At 36.5% G+C, this 16,293-nt stretch overlaps 2 protein-coding genes across 6 annotated transcripts; both read right to left on the bottom strand.

Annotated features, from left to right (window-relative positions):
- Positions 1-260: 260 nt before the first annotated feature.
- On the bottom strand, positions 261-4,620 carry LOC130745425 (ADP-ribosylation factor-like protein 2). Of its 5 annotated transcripts, none has more exons than XM_057597656.1 (6): positions 4,469-4,612; positions 4,221-4,343; positions 4,032-4,142; positions 3,473-3,602; positions 2,927-3,007; positions 261-589 (listed from the first exon to the last, which is right to left on the bottom strand). In XM_057597656.1, exons 2-6 carry the CDS (start codon positions 4,283-4,285, stop codon positions 452-454), a joined length of 525 nt encoding a protein of 174 aa, XP_057453639.1. In that variant the 5' UTR covers positions 4,286-4,343; positions 4,469-4,612; the 3' UTR covers positions 261-451. The 5 variants fall into 5 exon arrangements, with proteins under 5 accessions (XP_057453639.1, XP_057453642.1, XP_057453638.1 ...); XM_057597658.1 differs by adding an exon at positions 2,566-2,618 and having other exon boundaries at positions 449-589; positions 4,221-4,620; XM_057597659.1 differs by having other exon boundaries at positions 3,473-3,618; positions 4,221-4,618.
- Positions 4,621-4,998: 378 nt separating this feature from the next.
- LOC130709549 (uncharacterized) lies at positions 4,999-8,972 on the bottom strand. Its single transcript, XM_057558934.1, has 2 exons — positions 7,691-8,972; positions 4,999-5,434 (listed from the first exon to the last, which is right to left on the bottom strand). The coding sequence occupies exon 1, from the start codon at positions 8,361-8,363 to the stop codon at positions 7,701-7,703; it is 663 nt and encodes a 220-aa protein (XP_057414917.1). The 5' UTR covers positions 8,364-8,972; the 3' UTR covers positions 4,999-5,434; positions 7,691-7,700.
- Positions 8,973-16,293: the final 7,321 nt, after the last annotated feature.

Here is a 16,293-nt window from a genome sequence, read left to right as displayed (position 1 = left end):
GGGTCGTGGATAGCTGGGATTTATGGTTGTAGTGGTGGTGTTGGGTGAGAGGGGGATTTGGTGGTGGTGGTGGTGTTGGGTGAGAGGGTGATTTGGTGGTGGAGGTGGTGGGTTTCGATGGTGTGGAGAAGGTGAAGATGATTCATCCGTAAATTATTATTTTCTTTAGTTTGTTTGGTACCTGAAATTTTTAATTAAATATTTTAAGTTTAAATTTAATAAAAAAAAATTAAAAATGCCACATCAGCACTTTTTTCAAGTTTTAGACGGAAGGCTGACGGAGGGGTAGGTTTTGCACCTTTCTGAAACATGTAGGTTACACTTCGCACTAAAAATTCACAGGGGTATGAATCGCAATTGTGTTAAACTTGAGGGGTATAAACTGCTTTTAAGCCTAGATTAAGATGCTTTTCTAAGTTGAACCATTTCATGACTAATGACATAAAAATCATTAGTCGAGCATGTAGATTCTAGAGGCTATGTCTTGGACCATCCAATCAAATCCCTCAAGAAGACCATCACCAGTGTATGCACTACAGCCAACTATATTCCAGTGCCGAGATTTATCCATAGCTTCCAAGTTCAGCACCTGCACAGTCACAGCATATTAGAAAATAAAACACTTACAATAAACAATTATATATTAATGATATCCAACAATTAGATCCCTTGTTTTCTGAAAGTAAGTAAATTCAAATTTTGCAATACTTATCAATTTATTGAGTACTTTGAACAAATTTGACGCCTAAACTACTGAAATCGGTTCAAAGCTGTTGAAACATTACTGCAAGAATATGCTTGGGGTGCTTCTATTAAGTTATGTTTGAATTGATGGAGTAGAGTAAGATTATAACAGATACCATTGTTTGAAAGTTTTAAAACAGAGTGAAATGGAATAGACCATGATCACAATGCATTCCATCCCATTCCATCCAATATAGGGGAGGGGGAATGAGATAAAACAAGTACTTTTCTCTATTCCCTAAAAAAAATCCAGACAATGAAAGTGTAATATTATTCTATTTCATTTCACTCCACTCAACTCCATTCCATCCTATTTTATCCAAACATAGCCTTATTCAGAGTTCCAGATATTGACAAATGAACAAACTATTTTACTTGACATTATTTTGTTAAATGTGTACCACATATCATGACAATTTTTTGATACACCTTGTCAATGCCACCTAGTGAGAAAAGACTCTTGTTGCTTCCATGACCTACATATCTTTTGAAGCACAGTATTAACCCGTCCATATCTAAAGTGCCCTGAACAGAGAAACTGTCTGTTAAAACCTATATATTTGTATCGGCTGGTCCCAAGCTTGTGACAGTTATACCTATATTTAAGGAGTGACACCATATCCAATTTCCACGTGTTTAAACTGATAGAGTGTTCCAGAGATTTAGGGTTCAAGAAGAACAAGAACAGTAGAATAGAGAAAGTGAATGATTTCTATTAACAGAGAAAAGCAATTACAACTTCTGACAATTCGAGAGGTCAGGATCTCTCCCACTCACAATGACCACAAGGTGGTTATTCCCTAACATTTTTCCCCTTTTATTCACTAAACTGAAACAAGAATGACACTGGCAGTTACACTTATTACCTACTCTGCCAGTTCCTACTCAATCTACTACTCACAATAACTAGCAATTGTGACCTGGTAAACAGGTTAAGAACCCACCACATTTCCCTTTTCTCTCCTAGCATACACTTTCTTGACAGGTGGCTTAATCACCACTCTATCATAAACCTAGATTCTAAGCCCATACATGAAAACATCTTCATCCTCAGACCTAAGCTTCTATATTTGTCCATGAATCCCGTCCATGTGCAAGGCTCATTCAACTATTTACCCTGACTTGGCAAAAAACTAACTACTCATATATTGGCTAATATATCTTTCGGCTTACGAGTTTATAGCCGTTATAAAATGATAAATTTTAAATGTCAACATTTACAAACCCCCCACTTCAAAAGAGAAAAAAGGTATACCAAATACCAATGTAAAACAGTGGACTTTAAAGTATGCTCCACTGTAAACTATGCTCTGATAACAATGTTAGAACCCGGTTTTTCAGAAAGGAAATGTAGAAACAGTATATTATTTACTGAGAATTCTGGAGATAACCCAAAATTCTATGATAGAGCTTACAAGGAAAATAGTAGAAAAACAAAGATAGAATGAGACAATTTCGAGAGTGTCTCTCTCTCCCAATTCCTAACTCAAATTCTGCCTAACCTCTCTCTCACACAATACATGTTTATATAATCCCCAATCTCTCTCTCTCTCTCTCTCTCTCTCTCTCTCTCTCTCTTTCCCACTACCTGCACAGCCCATGGACTTTAGTAGTATTGGGCCTATCCCTAACTATTGGGTTCCTATCAGTCAATGCATTCAATTCAATGAAGTAGGATCATTCATGCATGAAACTTACTACCTCTCAATAACCATTGTTTGAATAGAAGATCAGCTAATAATATAATGTTCAGTCAACAAATATTCCAGAAAGTCCTAACGATGATTGGTTTTACACAACATTTAAGTTAAGTTTACCAACCATGCCTCCCCGACTGCCGTTCCACAAATACACACCAAGACAAAGTTCAGCGCCTGAAAAGATTATCATGTAAAATTTGTACTCAGAATGAATACTGTAACTACTTATGGTTGGATATTTAAACTCCCTGGTTGAGACTTGATTGGAGCTATTTCTATGAGAAGCTCTGTAAGCAATTATTTAAATAAGAAAATAACCACTGCAAGAGATGATTGAGAGGACCAGAGGAAAAGGCCCATTTAGTTAAAAAAAAACATCATGTGTTTCACTAAAACTCAACATATTATGTATTTTTATAGTCATAGTTCCTATAATGCTAAGTTAACAACCCCCCTCGCCCCCCAAATAAAAGTAAGCTTACCTTAGCTATCTCATCTGGTGTAAGTGCGCCTCTAATGTCCTGTTTATTTGCTAGTATCAGTAAGGATGATCCTGATAGCCGCTGTCATTTAAAACATAAAACTATTGAGATTTGAAAATACCAGTACTTCACAACCCCCGACGAAGAAAAGAGTAATCATTTGAGCATTCCAAATTAGCAACAATGAGAAACACTTATTAGCTCGTTTTGGTGAAACAAACACAGCTATCTTTTTTAAATGGAAGTACTTAATATTTTTTGGTAACCATTTAAAAAATCATGTCTCCTATGAGGTAAGTAAGTTATCATAAGGAAAGGAAAGCAACTGGATTTGGGGTCCTGCAAAGCATTCCCTTTTTGCAATGACTGCGCTTGGATACAGAGGCACATATGACGCAATGGTTTATGCCAACCAATTGATCAAACATATTGGACATGAATTAATAAGGGGCAGAAAAAATGACTGAATATCTTCAGTTAAGTACAGCATGTACTGTAAGCAATTTGATGGGGGAATAAGCAAAAACCATTTTGTACTGAACGAACCTCTTCCTTTAGAAGGTTATCTAGCTCCATTTTGCAGTCATCCAACCTTCTGAGATCGGAACTGTCAACTACCCAAACCAAACCATCTGTTTGCTCAAAGTAGTTCCTCCAGTAAGATCGCAGCGAGATACTAAGCAAAACAAAGGCTAACAACGTATATTGAAGGAATTACAAGCAAAACCTTTCACAGATATTCAAGAAACAAACCTACTATACTCTTAGAATATACAACAACCAAATTAAGAAGTAAGATCACATGTTTTCCCCTTAAGTAGAATGCAGAAATCATCATGCAAAATGGCTCCTGAAAGTATTCGGTGCTAGCAAGTTCGTCCATGGATTCAGGATTCCCCGCGATCCCTATGTAAAATGTCAGTCATGTTAGTATTTTACACAATTAGAGACCGCGGGAGTAATTTCCTTCTTCTAAAGACGGAGGTGCCGGGCGCCGAACACTTCTAAGTGTCAATTTGACCATTCACTCTTAATTAAAACTCCAAGAGCTATTCTAATAAAATATATAACATTGATACAAAATAAGTAGGGAAAGGTTTATTACGTTTGGTAGGAGATGGTGTTGATGTTGAAGCCAAGGGTAGGACTGATGACACTAGTGTCCTCGCCATTAATCTTCAAAACGATTGTGGTTTTGCCAGAATTGTCCAACCCACTGCAAAAGAGGTGATTTTGAATGTTACTAAGGTGAAGGAAATGGAAGGAAATGAGAGAAGTAGGAAGCAGCGCTTACACCATAAGGATTCGCATTTCCTTTTCTTTCCTTTTGATTTTCCGAATGATGCTCAGAAGACCCATTTTCCTTTTAATTTTGAATTTGTTCCTTCCTATTAATCTTTTTCCCTCATTCTAAATGCTTGAAGAAAAAAATTACAAAGTAGTAGGAGATGAAGTTCTTGGTGAGGGAGAGGAATTCTTCAACACCACATCACAAATTCGTGAGAGAGAAGAGAGGGATGGACAATGGAATCAGAAGCTTACATGCGAAATCAAGGAGTGATGGCGGCGACGAAGCAAGGAAATTCGATGGTGGGTCAGAGTGCGGGAGGTGAGTGAGAAAGCAAAAATGCTTCTTTCTGAGAGAGAGAGAAGGGAGGGATGGACCAGGCTTTTTTTTTGTCCAAGGGAAACAATTTTACTCAATCTGCTACAATTATTTAACCCAACTGTATCTAAATTTTCAAGGTAAAAACTCTAAAAAATTTGGTAACATTTCGGTAAACTTGAATAAATGAAAGGAAAAATATATATAGAGGCTTACAGAAGATAAAATAAAAAATTAGTTTTCTCCCCTGCTAACCATTCCACACTGATATATCACCTTTTGTTTGTGCAGGAATTTATAGAGGTCAACTAGCATTAAAAGTTAAAAAACTAGTAGCATTTTGGTAAACTTGAATAAATGAAAGGAAAAATATATATAAAGGCTTACAGAAGATAAAATAAAAATTTAGTTTTCTCCCCTGCTAACCATTCCACACTGATATATCACCTTTTGTTTGTGCAGGAATTTATAGAGGTCAACTAGCATTAAAAGTTAATTGTTTATAAGCTATATCTCCAATGGTTTGGCCATTACCAATTATCATTTCTATGACAGGCAAGGTACAGGACACAAGTAAGTATTTGCAACAACATACATACTCACACTTAAGTTTGACCCTAACAACACTTTGGTCTTACAAAGAATCAAAGCTAATGCAACCATCCAGCGCCAGTAGTAAACACAAATCTATATCTAATACATAATGTGGTTGTTCAGGTTTGTCCTATTGACCTATTGTAACAGTTACAAAGATGAAAACAATCAGGAGTCAGGACATCCAACTTAAAAACAGACCTACTTCCACTTAGTGCAGTGAATGTTGACTGATCGATGAAACAAAGTACAAACCCGACCGACCAGTAATCAGCGTTGCTAAGTCCCAATTTCTGATTGAAATGTCCCTGCAATTGTGACCATCAGCAGATAAGAGAGACTATCATACACGATCAGTTGCAATGTGCGATTTTGTCCATTATTGGCTTAATTATTTTGGACCATATGATTAATCCAATGGCTTAAAAATCAGGGGATTCGAACCCTCGACCTTAGAGAGGTGAGAGCTAAACCCGGAACCTGAAGCCAGTTGTGCCAACTCAGGTTGGGCTCCTTAAATTCTTTACCTTCCACCTGAACACTCTTTACTAATGTTTAGAAAATTGGACCGTTCATCAAACCAGTATTAGCAATAGTTTAAGGTTTAAAGGTTGAACTAGGGTCGGACCGGAGTCAAACCGAATATTTATTAAATAATATTTTTAAAGAATTTAATGTAATTTAGATTAAATAATATCAAAATAAATAATATTTCCATGTACTAACGAATAACTAAGACAAACATAAAATAATAACTCGACCTATTAGGTAGTGTTTGGCCTTAGTTTTTTTTACTTTTAGGTTACTTATAAGTTAAAGTTGGGCCAAACGGAATTTTAAAAAAGGGCTAAAATTTTAAGAAGCTTATTTTTTATAGTGCAAAATAAAAAAAAAGCTCATTATTAGAATAAGTTAGTGAGAGGAACTTTTTACTTAAAAGTAACTTATTTTCTCCTCTTCCCTCACAAACTTTCCATCTCGTTCTCGTTCCCTTGACAAACTTCCGATATCGTTCCCTTCCATGTTTCCATCACAGTGTTTGTTGAAGGTTTCCATCTCCGACAAGATCGCAAATTAGATCCAATTCTTCTGCTCAATACGATTCTTTGAAACATGTTCACCACCATGAATGCGTTTGTGGAGTTCAGTCCAGAGGTTGGCTCGTCGAGAAACAGTAGGATTGGTGTTGGTCACTATGCAAGTGTACAGAATCTTCTATGCTTGCTACTAGGAATTGATCCTTCACATGCACAGATTCAAAGATACTTAAAAAAGGGTTGAAATGTTGGCTTGGTTAAACATGACGGTGGTTGGTCCCTAAGGATGACTAGACTTTAAAGCACAATGAGTGTGGTCCAAATTAAGTAACCCCTGAGCTTTCATCAACAAACATTTTAAGCACAAGTCTCTTGACCCCTTTTTTCACCTTTCTTTTTTTTCTTTTTTTTTTCTTTTGCAACTCCAACTTGATTAGGAGTTTTTTTTTTCTTTTTTTCAATATTTTTCTTGACTTGTGGCAAGAGACTATTTCACAATTTATTCAGCTCAGGGCCGTGGAGAGCCTTAGGCCGAATTGGCAATGGCCTAAGGCCCCCACCCCAAAAAATACTTACTTAGGCCCCGATTTTTTTTTTTACTTAGGCCTCAAAAATAAATGGTTCCTAATTATTAACAAACTTTAGCCAACTAAAATATAAAAAATGTGTGAAAACATGATAGTATAATTACTTATAGATAATACTGATAATTGTGAAAACGTGATGAAACAATTACTCATAGATAATATTAACAACTGTGAAAATGTGATACAACCACCTAAATTAAAATTGTTTGATTATAAAACTTGATAAATAATTTTGCAACTAAAAGAACTAGAAAATTATTATAAAATTGTTATTTTATATAATATATTAAGTCTCTTTAAAATTCTCATAAAAAAACGCTTAGCATTTTCGCCTTAGGCCTCAAAATATCTGTACACGACCCTGATTCAACTCCATAACAATTCAAGGACCAACACTCCCCAAAATTCCAACCAAACATCCATCCCAATCATTTGGCAACAACAAAATCTCCAATAAGGCTCAAATGGGACAACTAAGGACAATGTACAAACCAATAAACTCAGAAGCTCAAAATCCTACAAGTCTCAAGAATAAGACAAGTATCACAAAGCATGCAATGAGTGAAATTAACGCAGAACCAAGAAGTACAAGTGAGTCAGGATTCTCCAGGGAATTTTGATGGTGATGGGTCAAAAATAGATCTTTAATGGACTCACACCGACTTCATTCTCAAGAAACACTCGGAAGACCGAAGTCTCCTCCTCTCTTTCCCAAGCATGCAATCACTCATCCCCAAAAACAACATAAGCATCCACAAAAATAAATTCAAAACCAGCACAAGAACAAGAGCAAAACTTACGGGCAACAACATGTGAGTATAGGGAAGCAATAGACCCAAAAGAACAACAAGCTAACTAAACAATGCATGATAAAAAGAAAAAAAAAATTACAAATAGAAAATATGCTAAAGATGCATGATCTAACTAAGAGTAGAAGTACCTCATCAAAATCACTCCATGGGGCCATGATCACCCCTTCCATCATCATACTCCGGATGAACTCCAGCATCGTGCATAATGCTCAAATCGATCATCCCTTGTTCCAATGTATTAAGATCCAATGGTCCATTATACCTGTGATGCGATGTGCTCTCTCCCCTCCAAAACAGGTCAAGATCCCTATGTAGGCGATCTTGACGCAACAACATCCGCCCGAAAGCGACCTTCATCCAATCAGGTAGAGGGTTAGCACGCGGTGGAGTCACTACCTCATTCTCCTCTTTTTCCGCTGGCTCCTCAGGATCCTCTTCCTCTTCCTCCTCTTGAGGCATCCTTGACATCCATTTCTTGTGAAGATGGTTCACCCTATCCTTGCTAAGTATAGGGGCAACCGTCAACCTCTTCTGCACGATAAATATTGGTCTCCTAGCCTTGTCTCTGACTTCATGAATCATGGAAAAAATCAAGTGAGGAAAGATGGGTCGAGTCATGTCCTTACCCACATTGTAGTGTGAGTAAATTCTGTAAGAGATAATCCTCGCCACATCAATTGGGTGTCCTCTAATGATGCAGTAGATGGCAATCAGAACCACTGCTATCACTTCATATTTGTGAGAGCTAGGAAACAACGAATCCTGCAAGAATTCAGCCCAAACTCGAGCCAGCGGTGCCATGTTCTGTCTCAGCAAGAAGGTGTTATCCTTTTTGTCATCCTTCTCCTATTTTTGACCGGGCCTAACCAGCACCACTTTCAGATCCTTCCGGAACTCTAGAGAATAGTCCGAAAGCAAATCATGAAAGGTGCGCTTCAATGGGAAAAGGCTCTCTCTTCATGCTCAGTGAGAAGACCAAGGAACTCCCGAATCTTCTCAGCTCCACACTGGATAACATCTCCTCTGAACCAAGATGAAAAGGTTGGGGGATCTGGTTTATGATCTTGATCATCACAGTAGGTGTTTGCATAGAACTCCCTAACCATTACTTCACAAGCAATAGAAATGAGATTCACCCATCTCCCCCACCTTCTCGTCTCCATGGCTTCTTGAATGCTGAGGAGGTCTCTCCTTCCATCCCTATAGAAGACTCCTCCCTCCTTCACACACTCCTTGTGTGCTAGGACGGATTGATAAAATCCTTCCTTTGTCGCCGATAAGAAATAGGAGCGGTCAAAGTTTTGGGTAGTGGAGAAAGACTTCGTGGCTCTTGTGGTATACCTTGCTCTCTTAGGAGACATCTGCACAAAGTTAGCACAACCACAAGTCACAACCAAACATTAGACATCTTAGTCAAAAACAAAAATGAAAACCAAAGGGGAAAAAATATTTACAAAAATAAAAACTTGAACACCTAAGAGCACCCAACAAGTTTTCTAGTGAAATTGGCAAAAAGAGAAAAACAACCACTAGAGCACTTGCGCAAAATCGACTAGAAAACTCACTGAAGCATTCTAACAAACAGTTAGAAGGCACTAACAAAATTACACTAAACCAAAAAATCCTAACTACCCAACTCTCAAAATTCCTCACACCCTTACTAATTTTGCACAAACTACCCACAATAAGCAATTACAACCCCAACCCAACTTGCACAAGCATGAAATCTCTCACCCAAACCCCATAAAAGCATGCATTACAAAACCCATGAACAAAGATGAAAGGAAATGAAAAATGGAACTTACCTTGAATTGGGAGTGAGTGGTTGCAAGTCGAGATGAACTTGATGCAATTCAAAGCTTGAGAGCAAAAGAGATAGCTAAAGTGTGTGCAAATGAGAAGTGGAAGTAGAAATTGGGTATAAGTAGAGTGGGGTGCGGTTTTGAGAGAGGAAGGGAAGTTAGAGAGTGGGAAAATGAAGAGTTAGGGGGGTTAAAACACTTAAAATAGCCCAAGGTTGTGTTCTAGGCGCTCAAACGCTAGTCATGGGCTCTTGAGCGCCACTGGGTGCTCCAGAAACAAAAGTTTATGTTGAACTGGCGCTTGAGCGCCCTGCCCAGCTCCAATTTTGCTTTTTTTTTTTTAAAGAACTATCATAAAGCAAACTAAAGCATAAAAAAGAAACACTGACATGGGTTGTCTACCATTCATCCCTATGTTATAGTCCTACGTAGACTATCCTTCCTTTGGTGTTAGGAAGGATATTCTTTACCATAAATTCTCTTACCACAAGTGCAAGGAAGGAACTTTGCACAAAACCTTGGAAGTAAATCCTCTCATGAGGCAATGTCTTTTTGTTCATCAAACCAAGCTCTAGCTCCCTTTGTCAAGAAATAAGGGAAGAGTTTGATTTTTAACTCATCATCACTCACTCCTTCCTTCTTGACAAGAGAACTCGCATGGGTAAACTTCACCATGTGAGCATGGATATTTTCGTACTTCGACCCCCATGCTTGTTTCCACTAACAAGCTTGATGAGAGCCGGATGGAACTCAACATCTTTTTCTTTAACCTTGGGGGTCTCTTCTTGAACCTTTGGTAAGCTTTTAATCACACCATAAACAAAGTAATCAACATGGTTAGTCTCTAACATGGGATTTAAAACAGAGAATATTACCTTGTCCTTACCAACTCGGAGAATGAGATGACCCTTGTCGACATCAATCTTAGCCCTACCAGTAGCTAAGAAAGGTCGGCCAAGAATGAGAGGAATCTTCTCATCCTCTTCCAGGTCAAGCATAACAAAATTCACAGGGAGCACATACTTGTCCACCCTTACCATCACATCTTCCACAATCCCATATGGAGTCTTTAGGGATCGGTCTGCCATTTGCAAGGAGAGCATAGTTGGTGTAACCTCTCATAAATTCAATCTTTCAAACATGTTAAGCGACATCAAGTTGATGCTCGCTCCCAAATCACAAAGTGCTTCCAAATCCGCCAATCCTTCAATCTCCACCGGAATAGTGAAACTTTCGGGGTCTCTTTTTTTCCTTGGCATTTTCCGCTGCAAGATGGCACTACATTCTTACGTCAACATCACTGTTTCATCAACCTCCTTCAAACTCCTTCTCTTACTCAAGATGTCCTTCATAAACTTAGCATAAATAGGCATTTGTTCCAAAACATTGGAAAAATGAATATTGATATGGAGTTTCTTGAAAACATCCATGAACTTTGAAAACTTTTTATCTAAGTTCTTCTTAGCCAATGCTTTAGGGAACGGAACCTTGCTAGTTTCAGGAGTAAGTTCAATTACCTCTCTCGCTTTGATGGGCACAACAACTTCCCCCTCAACTATCTCCTCACTTTTTTCTCCCTCTATTTTTTTCTTCAATTCATTCATCACTCTCCCACTTCTAGTGGTCACAACAGAGGCATTTTCTTGCTTAGGATTGAGGATATTTTCGGAAGGACATTTACCTGGAGGCCTCTCGGCTATATCCTTGGCCAGCTGGCCAAATATATTCTCTAGGTTCTTGGTAGCCGCCTCTTGGTTCTTGTAATTATTATCATTTCTCTTGATACTTCTAGGTCATCTAATATCAATAGAATGCAATTTTACTTCGAGATATTTTTTTCCTTTTTATAAGAATTTGTGTACTTCATCGCAATGGTGGTTTAATGTTATGATTGCACTTTATTTGTTTTACTAATATTTTTAAAAAATGTATGTATAGGATTGTAGGATTCTTTGTCTACAACTGAATCTTAACTTCTGAAACTAACTGAGAAGGTGAAGCCTTTTACATGGCTTATAAAGGTGAGCGGTACCAAATATGGTAAAGTGGTTGAAACATACGCGTCTAGGTTTGCCATCAACATTGATAAAACTGCGGTGGGGATTTAAGATGATGTGGTAGTTCTTATGACATGTGCTCATGTTGTCAAGAAATTCACTCACATTAAAGTTCGTAGGATTTAGGGTGCATACGTTATTTTTTACTTCCAACTACATCACATGCGAGCTACCTGGGATTTAGCTTTATTGGTTGTTAAAGGTGTCGACTATATTGACATGTATGGTGAGTTTTCGAAAGATAGTTCAATAGTCAATTGTCAAACTTTGCTACACGTGGGTCATCTGGAAGACTTGGTGTGGTCAGCATTTGTTGGACGTGTCGTGTATCCATGTGTGAACAGTTTCACTCCTTTAACTTCTGGTAATACTAGTGGTAAATATGTTTGTTATGTCCTAAAGACAACACAGATCAACGAATAATGGGGCATCTATAAAATACGGGGTTTTTTTTTTACAAAATACAAGACATTAAAGTTTCCCTTTGAAAAGATTCTTCACTCTTCTATTCCCATTATAAAATGTATCAGCTTAGTGTGTAGAGAAGGTTGTTCTAGAGGGCCGGTCGTTAATATTAGCTTTTAATTATGTAGTTATTAGTCGTTTGTCTGATAATATCAAACAGTTGGAAATTTAATCAATACGACTATGGTTAATTATTCACACAACTCATGTGCCAAACAATTGATTCTTCTTCCCATGTGATATAGATCCCTCCCTTAAATGACTTTTGTATACCACATAAATTTACACCTGATCTTATAAGAGGAATATAGCTTTGTAATATCATGGATCATCAGAAGATGAAGGAATTATTGTGGTCTTCTTTACGGTTGAGATAATCTTCATGACTGATAAGGCAAGCTATTTAAGATGTGATATGTGTTTAGGAAGATTGATTTAAGCTTTTTCCTCTCAAATATTAACGATTGTATTAAGGCAAACAACCAGTGCCAGAATTATTCTCAATTGGGATTTTTCTTATGATGTTACCTTGTTACTTGTTAGTAAATTCAGGGTTGATGAGATATTGAAAATTTGAAACTACTAATGGGTTTGTAAAGTTTACCCATGTAATCCTGTGAAAAACTGAAAAATAATTTGCACCATGAAGTAAACACATGATTAAAATTTCATATTCGTTACCGGAGTAAGTTGTGAACAAAACTAGGATATCTTCCCGTGCGATGCACGGGCCTGTTTTATTATGCCCTTGCTTAAATTGTTAAAAATTATTTGTGTGTAGCATTTAGTGTTAAGTGTTTATCAATTTGTTTTACTGATATAAATTATATTTACTCAAAAAAAAATGGTGTATACATATTTGTAAGTTTTTTTACATAGCCACTAATTGTTTTTCACCACATCAGAAAAATACAATTTTAGTTTAATTTAAATAAAATATCGAAATGTAATAATTTTTTTTGGTATATCAGAAAGATAAAGTGCACTCTTCAGAAATTGATCTCTAGACCTTCCTACCCTAACCTACATGTCCCCCAACTCGTACCACTTGAGTTATTATATTATTCGGGGACATTTATATATAATTTGGATATAGTACCCTAGTTTACTAATTAAAAACTAATTTTGTGACCAATTACAATTTTTCTTTGTGTCGTAGAATCATGAATTTAAAACACTTACTTATCAAAGGATAATGCCATGGCATTCCAATAACGGGTATAATCTATATGAATTTTCGGTGTAAAATAATTTTTTTGCAACACTAAATAAAATGATATCACATAGCATCAAACATTAACCTTTGGAATTAATTTTAGGATAATTACCTAATATAGAAGGATCAACAAAATTTCATACCAAAATCACATGCATGATTATTTTATTCAATAAGAATTATCTCTTTAAGATTGTTTCGTTGAGAAATAATCAAATATACTTTCAAATTTGATATATTTTGCACTTTATTGTGTACCATCTCTCGTTCATAAGTGTGTCAATTTTTTTAAAATTTCTTCTCAATTTCAACACAAGTATACCCTGTCCGTTCTTTATTGTAAGTCACTTTTTGTGAATTTTTTTCTTTAATATAAGTAATTTTCTTTTTTATTTTGTACATCGAAAAGGATATAAGTCATTTTATAATATCTATGAAACATTATATAAATTATTCTAAATTTACCCTCATATTTAATATGAAATAGATGATAAAATTTTAAAATATTTGGTGAAAGATATTCATAAAAAGTTAAATAAAGATAATTTAGGAAAGTTAATAACTTTTTTACAAATTTATTGTTGAAAATTAAGTAAAAGTGACTTATATATTCCTAAAGAGAGAATAAATTAAAAGTTTCAATTTAAAAATCCAATTAACCAAATTTTATGACTGTAACCAGCACCCACCGGTTTATAAATGTATCAAATAAACACCCCATAATAAATTGACATGGGATTCGCTAATTATAATATTTTTTTTCAACTGCCTAATTAAAATAAATGCAACTTACTCTATCATATAATAAATGAAATTCTAGGGGTATAGGTTTGGTACAGTCATATATATATATATATATATATATATATATATATATATATATATATCAATCACTTGAACAATTATTTTTATTTCTTTGTGGGATAAATACACTTGTATGACTATTCAATGCTAGTATGCTAGATGTAGGTTGATCCGTCCTTACAGTACACCCACGTTCCACCGGATAAAATCTGTTATCATAGTGCCAAATCGTCTAAATCTCATCAGGATCAAATATGAGTTCGGTGAATTTTCTCACCACAATAAGCAACTTTCCGATGATTTCGTTTGTCAAATCGTCTAAATTTAAAAGTTCCCCCAACAATTGCGGGGCGGTTAGCAGGAACCCGCAGAACTTGCCATCTCGGATCACCGCAACTCTTTTGAAACCATTGTAGTCCGGCTCTTCCATGCTCAGGTTACTCTTGTTTCCAATCTCTTCAAACATAAATGCTTCTTTGTTGTAGCTCGAAATGGAATCCTCTTCAGGTTCGAGCAACAGTCTCCTTAGGATATTCTTTATAAACATTGGTTGTTCTTCCACCATGTGGAACACGGTCTGTTTCTGGTCGTAGTGTCTTGCTTCAATTTCTTCACGCAACAACGGGTCTTTGTTGTCCTCCTCAAACAAAGCAGCTTCACGCTTCTCCAGTTCAACAAGCTTCCGAAATAATATAAAATATCAGTAGCCAAAAGGAAAAAAAGCAGGGACAAGAAAAAGGGAGAAAACAGCTAGGGGAGCAGGGGAAAGAACACAACAAGAGCAAAAAACAAAAACAGAGTTCATAAGAAAACAAGGCAGAAGGATTAACTCAACATGAGCATCTTGAGCAGGGGGCGCGGGGAGGGGGAGGTGGGCGACCGCGCCATAGTTCAGTAGATAGTCAAAGAAAAACTCGTTCGCGTTGAATCCCTGTTTCTAGCAGGGGGACAGAGGAAGGGGGGAGGTCGGCGACGACGCTAGAGTTCAGAAAATAGTCAAAGAAAAACTCATTCGCGTTGAATCCCTGTTTCTCAGCCTGAGTAGGGGGTACAGAGGGAGGGACACCGTCTCCAGAGTTCAGAAGAAAGTCGCGGATAAACTCGTTCACGTTGAATTTGTGTACTTCATCGCAATGGTGGTTTAAGGTTATGATTGCACTGTATTTGTTTCACTAATATTTTTAAAAAATGTATGTATAGGATTGTAGGATTCTTTGTCTACAACTGATTCTTAACTTCTAAAACTAACTGAGATGGTGAAGCCTTATACATGGCTTATAAAGGTGAGCGGTACCAAATATGGTAACGTGGTTGAAATATACGCTTCTAGGATTGCCATCAATATTGATAAAACTGCGGTGATGATTTAAGATGGTGGGGTAGTTCTGATAAGATGTGCTCATGTTGTCTAGAAATTCACTCGCATTAAAGTTCGTAGGATTCAAGATGCAGACGTTATGTTTTACGCCCAACTACATCACATGCGAGCTACTTGGGACGTAACTTTATAGGTTGTCAAAGGTGTCGACTATATTGACATTTATGGTGAGTTTTCGAAAGATGGTTCAATAGTCAATTGACAAACATTGCTACACGTGGGTCATCCGAAAGACTTGGTGTGGTCAGCATTTGTTGGACATGCCATGTATCCATGTGTGAACAATTTCGCTACTTTAGCTTCTAAAAAAACTTGCGGTAAATATGTTTCTTCTGTACTAAAGACAACACATATCAGCGAATAATGAGGCATTTATTTAATACAAGTTTTTTTTATATAAAATACTAAGACATTAAAGTTTCAATTTGAGAAGATTCATCACCCTTTTATTCCCATTATACAATGTGCCGCTTTATTGTGTAGGGATGGTTGTTATGGAGGGTCGGTTGTTAATATTTAAGGGGAAATTGTTGGAATGATTGTGAGAAAAGCTGATGGTTGAGAATGTTGACCAGAGGGATGATAGGTTTGTCTAGCATTCGCTTTGGTGCTTTGTCGGATTCCGTTGAGGTCAATGAGGCTAGACTTGATGCTTTTCTGTCTGTATGGTAGTAATGAAGAGTGATTTACCAGATGTGGTTTTTTGGTTTCCATGTAGCTTTTTTCTTGTTCCTCCTCATACTTGCACAAATTAGCTAGTACAGGTCTCTTATTATAAATGTCATGTCAAATATCAAAGTGTTTTCATTTCTCTTGGTTCTTCTAGCTCATCTAATATCAATAGAATGCAATTTTACTTCAAGATATGTTTTTTTCCTTTTTATAAGAATTTGTGTACTTCATCGCAATGGTGGTTTAATGATACGATTGCACTTTATTTGTTTCACTAATATTTTAAAATATTGTATGTATTGGATTGTCGGATTCTTTGTATACAATTGATTCTTAG

The sequence above is a fragment of the Lotus japonicus genome, chromosome 3, assembly GCF_012489685.1.
Source record: "Lotus japonicus ecotype B-129 chromosome 3, LjGifu_v1.2".
Classification (NCBI taxonomy): Eukaryota; Viridiplantae; Streptophyta; class Magnoliopsida; order Fabales; family Fabaceae; genus Lotus; species Lotus japonicus.
The sequence above is the reverse complement of the archived record's forward strand: the minus strand, read 5'-3'. Positions and strand labels throughout refer to the sequence as shown.

Bases quoted from the DNA above. Each gene is read 5' to 3' on its own strand.
- LOC130745425 (XM_057597655.1), bottom strand. From the start codon at position 4,285: ATGGGTCTTCTGAGCATCATTCGGAAAATCAAAAGGAAAGAAAAGGAA. The intron at 3,603-4,031 runs GTAATAAACCTT...TGTTTTGCTTAG, and splicing joins AACACCATCTCCTACCAAAC to TATCTCGCTGCGATCTTACT. The intron at 590-2,926 runs GTAAGCTTACTT...GTGACTGTGCAG, and splicing joins CACCAGATGAGATAGCTAAG to GTGCTGAACTTGGAAGCTAT.
- LOC130709549 (XM_057558934.1), bottom strand. From the start codon at position 8,363: ATGGCACCGCTGGCTCGAGTTTGGGCTGAATTCTTGCAGGATTCGTTG.